Here is a 6,393-nt window from a genome sequence, read left to right as displayed (position 1 = left end):
GTAGCTCTTGGATTATCAAAACCTCATGTTTGTTAGTGAAATTGAAATCTCTGCCCCCCAAATACATTAAAGAACAGTCTCATTCATTTTCTCGCCATCTGTCTCTGAGTCTTAACCATAATGGAGGAGGCTTCTTTAAATACAGTGCTCTTCCTTTTACACGAAAGGGATTCTGAAGCGTTGAGCAAGAGAGACCTCTGGTGCTCCACTAATATGCTGCAGAAGAGCTGAAATGAACGACAGAGTTTTAGAAAGAGAGTTTTAAATAAATCGCAACATTCCATTGTCATTGAAAAAAATCCAAAGTTTAATTACCATATAACTCAAGATTTATAAGAGAGAATAGACATCAATATGGCACAGAAAACATTTGTATACCCTTGCTTTTATTTTGTTTATCAATGGCAAATAACAAATAAAAATAATTTATGTGCAAAACGCAAATGATTTTAAATTGGGCTCTCGCAGTACATTCACAACACAGATGTGCACGGACAACAGTCGTGAAAAAAAAGGCAACATTGCATGTGCTTTAAAAGCTGTTACTCCGATAAAGATTTTTCCTTTTTTTTCAAAATATACATGACACAGAAAGAAGGTAGATAAAAGGATGAAAAAAAAGGAGCTGCTACAAAGTACAAAAGCCCTAGAAGGCCATGGTTCAAACATTTGATTTGATTTCAGGAGAATACAACTTCTTTATGTGATCTTGTCGGAATATCAATTGTTGTGTTCCCAAGATAACAGCCATAGTTTACTTTATTCCATTTCCCCAAAAGTGAATTTCATTTCTTTTTCAATATCACACGTGTCATTATCAAAAAATATTCTTGAGATCTAGATAAAATTGTCTCCGTAAAGCAAAATTAAGTTTTTTAGGATACAAAAAACAACAACTTTATTTTGCTATTATGGGAAAACTGAGAAATTTAAATATTTAAAATCATGGCCGTTTAGGGCGTCCGTAGCCTTTGTGACTCCATATAACTTTCTTGAATTTATTAACAGTTTCACATTTACGTTTTCTAGTTCCCGCCAAAGCTCTCACTCGCCTCCTCTTTAAAAACATGACTACCTGTGTCCAAATTTTGCGACTGAGTTCTTAACTCATCCACAATCCCCGACACGCTACCCAACAGGCCATGCATCCCGTCCTCCATCTCCCCGTGAAAATCCGCCTCCTCCACTTTCACCTGTCCTCCCGCTGCAAGAAAAGCCCCCCCGTCTTCAAAAGCGTAACTGTAGCTGTCGGCTATAACGTCTGCGGCTGTGCTAGCGTTGTTTCCGTTAGCCGACGAGCTGGAGGCCAGTCTCTCGCATCGGGCCTGATGCCGGAGGAAGCTGTCCCTCCAGATGACTTTCTTCCCACACAGGCCGCACTCATAGGGCCGCAGCCCCCCGTGCGTTTTAAGGTGCTTGGTTAGATGGTGCTTCATCTTGAAGGACTTTGTGCAAACAGGACATCCGAAGGGCCGTAGGTTGAGGTGCTGCATCTTGACGTGGCGGTCGCGCATGCTCTTCAGGGTGTAGGCTTTGCCGCAGTGACAGAAATGGACTTTGCCCGTGTAGGGGGCGCCAGCGTGCGACACTGAGGAGGATGAAGATGGGGTCGGGGGTGAGGAGGGTGGCGGAAATGCGGCAGAGGGTGGAGACACATGGCGACTTGAAGTAGGAGTCAATGAGCTGCCCTGTCCTGCGCTGGTGGAGGGCCAGTTCACCTCTGCCCCTGCCGTGGTGAAGTCAGGAGACACAGGCACTAGAGGCCTCTGGGAAACCTGTCCCGTGCCGTCTTCAATCTCATCGTATGTGTCCTTGCTGAAAGCCCCTTCTGTGAAGCATTCAAAGTCCACGTCTTCCTCATCTTTACTACAGCCCTCCCCCTCCTGTGGCCTCTGCTCTGGTTGGGACCAAGGCGCCGTCTGCCACTGCAGCCGAGCTGAAGCTGGACAGGAAGTGCCCGGAACTGCTTCACCTGTTTGGCACTCATGAACACTGGGAACATTTCTCTGAACTTTCCCCTTGGCCTCCTCACAAATCACTTTTACCGCAGCTTGTCCAGAGCCTAAATTCTCATTTGACATTGGGTGGAAGTCTGTTGGGGAAACGGAACATAAAATTAAATGTATGCACAACAAGGACAAGTAATATGTGATCCAGCATAGAACAGAACTGCCATCTAATGTTTAGTCACACATTTTTTATATAATCAGACCAAATATGCCTGTTTTTAGGGCTGCACAGATTGGAAAAGATAACCAAGTTCATGTTTTTATACTAATAATTCATTGAAAATTATATTTGAATTTTGTGCCTTTTGCAATTTGAATATTGCACTATTCCATATTGCCATTTCAATACAATTTTGATTAATCAGGTAGCCCCACCTGTGAGCATCAAAATATCTTTTAATAATAAATGTTATTTATATAGCACCTTTGATGCAAGACGCAGCCCAAAGTGCTTTACATAGCAAGATAATTACATAATTATCTTACATCTACAACATATACATCTTTTAAGACTAATAAAAGCTTGATTTTAGATATTTTACTACCATTAATGCTTTTTTAAAAGTTGAATAAGTTCTAGGCCTTATAAGGCTTTTATTGAGAATCCGCAGGGTCCCTTTGTATGGTAACACTAAACATATTTACATACATTTAAATAGATTTGTTCCATTTTGTCAAACATGGGAATATATTTGTGCTAAGTAGAATGAGGCTCTTAAATCTTACCACAGTGTCCCATTTGTGGAAAGCTTCCCTTCTTCTCCACCTCAACTTCTCCAAGTCCCTCATCTGCCTCAATCTCTCTTCTCTCCTTCCTCTTCTTCTCTGGTGTCTCATCATAGTCTGCGCTCTCTCTAATCTTATCAGGCAGTCTCTCAGCGCTGGGCAGTGCTCCCCGCTGTTGAAACCTGATTTTCTGCTTCAATGCTTCACCACCGGGGAACCCCCCATAACACCGGCTATTGTGGCCCGCTCCGTCATGAGCAAAGTGGCTGGTTTTGGCATGACCTGTTACCCATGCCTCCTCACAGCTGGTGTAATCACTCTCTGCGTAGCTGGGCAGAGTGTCCAGCTGAGAGTCGGCTAAGTGCTGGGCTGAGGAAGGCCGCAGTCTCCCCCATCTAGGAAACTGCTGTGGGCGTCTCCATGTGGCCAAAGGAGGCAAGGCATCAGGCTTTCTCTCCTTCTTTCTCTCCTCCCTCTCCAGATATAAGCAGTCGGTGCTGCTGGGGGACTGCTGGCGAGATGCAGTGCCGGGGTGAGCCACAGCGGGCTCTCCAGAGGGGGCTTCCACTGAGGGACGGGGTCTCTTCAAGATCTCTGTGCATTTGTCCACAATGTGCCACATCTGTAGGAAACTGGCCACAGTGACGTAGTTTACTATGTCGTCGTGCACGATGCTCAGCTGGCCCGTGTAGGCAGAGCTCAGGACGCTCTCGAAAGCCACCGGGTCCATCACTGAGGGGAGGGAGACCATGGTGACATTCTTCAGCAACACCTGAGAGAGATAAAGACAAGACATGCTGAGCTTTGGGCAACGTGATAGACTTTTTAAATGTATTTAGGGACAATGCACGTTAACTAACATGAGCACATAAGTTTATGATGTATGTAAGGAGATTTAGCCATAAAATAACGGAAATGACATAAAAAAAGCAGCACTATAATTAAAGACAAAAACACAAGAACACTATTAGACACACACAACCACAATTGAGGAGCAATTACAGCACATAATAATTATTAAAAGCACTTATATACAAACCCATAAACACCCATTAGACACAAAAGCACTGCCACAAGCATAGAAGCTAGATAAACGAGATGAGGAAAAACAGTAGAGGAAGGCAACAACATACTGTATCTGTACTTAAAGTACTGCCCGTCTTGAGTATTTCACAATTTCAATTGTGTGCCTCTTCATACTTCTACTCTACTAATGACTAATCTCAGAGGGAAATATAGCACTTTTTCTTCACTACATTTGTCGTGGAGCTTTTCTGTTTACTGATTATAATGTATCACATCCTTCCTGTGCAAAATTCTGTTGAATGTAAAAGGATGAAGTGTTCCTTTATGGCTCAAGCGGATTAGTCTAACTCTTAAGCCACATAAACTATTTAAAAACCTCTTGGATCAGCAAGGAAATGCATTTTCACAAAGTTGAAAAGATATTGTTATCTAAGAAACTCAAAGGTTTGTTCACAAAGCTTACTTTAGAAATGCATGGTTCTTGCAGGACTGTGACAAAGCTACAAATGATCATATTGAATATGATTGCATATATTAAACCACCATAAAATGTAAAAAGTTGTTAATAGTCTATTGCAACAATCATCTCTTTGTTATTATGTAAATAAATAAATATGTAATTACATTTTTATTTACCTGCTACAACACAGTATTCTACTGTTACTATACTACTATACTATTTTTATTTTAGAAATACTGCTGACTGAGGAATTCTGATTCTGAATAACATATGGGCACAACATTCAACATCTACAGCTGAAGTTATTGGTAATTTGATCCAAAAACATAATATGGGAAAGATAGACAATGACATGGTTATTTTACTGTACATATTAATTACTTTTCATTCTTTATACTGATAATTCTTACTTACTATAGGTCAATGCAAGACTTCAACTTGAAGTGGGGTATTTTAACAGTGGGATATTTATATTTTTATTTCAGTAAAGGTAGTGGATTTTTCTGCAAACACAGAGAAATACCAATACTTTATTATAACTGGATGAATCTGTAGACACAATATATTGCACAGTGATGTAGCATGGCGTACCTGGTCATGAAAGTAAGGCGAGGAGGCAGCAAGCACACAGCGGTGGGCTCTGAACACTTGTCCCTGCACCTGGATGGAGAGGTCACACAGCCGGCCCTCTTCCCTCTGCCGGTTCAGATTGTCCAGAACAGCAGCCCGGGCCCCGGGGAAACACACCTGCACTGTCAGACCAGCTGGAGCCACAGAGGCACTGCAGGTCGGATCCATGCTCACACACCACTAACAAAGCGAAGATTAAAACATTACTAAATGCGAAAGTGTGGGCTTATTTTAAATATATTATATGATAATAACAGTGCTCTGTACCTGTTTTTGGTTTGCCTTGATACATTAGATGTGCATGAGTGCAGATGTTTATTTTTTACATAACTCATCTGTTGATCTGTTCTTGTATTTCCTTATGCTGCTGTGACACTACAATTGTGTTATGTTGTTGGGCAAATTAGTGTAAGGAAATTGTATCAAAGAGTTTTAAGTAGAGTATGTCTTGAAAAGTACTCTTTAAACATCTTAACGAAGACAATAATACAACTTAAAAGATAGGTCATTAATGTAGATGTAATGCAGGCAGTTCCAAGAGAAAATTCAACAAGGGAAACAATAACAGTGTTAGTTAAATTTGGAAATGAGAAAATTAACGTAGAGCTGACACATGGACTTATTGATTGTATGTACAGGACATTCACGCAGATATTTGAGGGGTAATCGATTTGCTAGTTGCTCAACACAAAGTACTTCTGAAACAATTTGATAATTGACAGTATAGTAACGTTATATTGACTTGTCCCCGGAAAAAAGCACCTCACACTGACCCTTAAAATGAACTTTAATCGTTTACCTTTCGATATTAATATAATTAAATCAAACAACGTGCAACCCAAACTGTATTGAGTTTGATCTAAAGTTAAGGAGCTTCCACTTGATGATTACTACCACTAGCTTGCTAATGTTAGCTAAGGCGCACTACCTTTGCTAACAAGAGCCGTCACATAAACTGTTACTGCTACTACAAACAGTGTTATTAACATGAACTCTGGTGGAGGACAGCATCAGTATCAGTGTGCATTCCTAATGAACCAGATAACCAGAAGTGACTTGTTAGCTAACAACACGTTAGCTAGCCAGCAGTTAATGTTAGCTTAGTTACTTTACCTTAGATATGTCGATATGTCGAGCTTTTCGCTTGGATAGGGGAAGTCACTGGATATTTGCAGACCAGCTTTAAAGTTCGCAAATTCCGTATTCAAAGTACAAATGCATTTTTTGTTGTAAAAAGGCAAGCTCGTAAATGCCAACAGCAGCTTGCCCGTAGGCGTAGCTGATGCTAGCTGGTAGAGTGAGAAGCATCAGTGAGCCTCTCCATAGACTTTAACAGAGACACACCGTTTTTGGTGGTTTAGTTGATTATTATGAAATTACAATATCCACGTTTACCTGTGGGTTAACCTGCAGGTGCATATCATTGTTTTTTAAAAAAAAGCTGAACCTACAACTGTATAGTTATTGGCAGTTATAGTGAGAACATTTGGACACACAATTAAGATTCCAGTGTGCTATTAAATGTAAAAAATGTAACAAAAC

At 40.8% G+C, this 6,393-nt stretch overlaps 1 protein-coding gene across 2 annotated transcripts; it reads right to left on the bottom strand.

Annotated features, from left to right (window-relative positions):
- Window positions 1-283: 283 nt before the first annotated feature.
- Window positions 284-6,168, bottom strand: zbtb22a (zinc finger and BTB domain containing 22a). 2 transcript variants are annotated; one of them, XM_063898490.1, is made up of 4 exons: window positions 5,965-6,168; window positions 4,813-5,031; window positions 2,736-3,507; window positions 284-2,092 (listed from the first exon to the last, which is right to left on the bottom strand). In XM_063898490.1, the coding sequence occupies exons 2-4, from the start codon at window positions 5,017-5,019 to the stop codon at window positions 1,026-1,028; spliced, it is 2,046 nt and encodes a 681-aa protein (XP_063754560.1). In that variant the 5' UTR covers window positions 5,020-5,031; window positions 5,965-6,168; the 3' UTR covers window positions 284-1,025. The 2 variants fall into 2 exon arrangements, with proteins under 2 accessions (XP_063754560.1, XP_063754561.1); XM_063898491.1 differs by lacking the exons at window positions 4,813-5,031; window positions 5,965-6,168 and adding an exon at window positions 4,636-4,685.
- Between the last annotated feature and the right edge of the window lie 225 nt (window positions 6,169-6,393).

This window comes from Eleginops maclovinus, chromosome 13 (assembly GCF_036324505.1).
Source record: "Eleginops maclovinus isolate JMC-PN-2008 ecotype Puerto Natales chromosome 13, JC_Emac_rtc_rv5, whole genome shotgun sequence".
NCBI lineage: Eukaryota > Metazoa > Chordata > Actinopteri > Perciformes > Eleginopidae > Eleginops > Eleginops maclovinus.
Note: the sequence above shows the minus strand (reverse complement) of the source record. Positions and strands in the feature narration are given on the sequence as shown.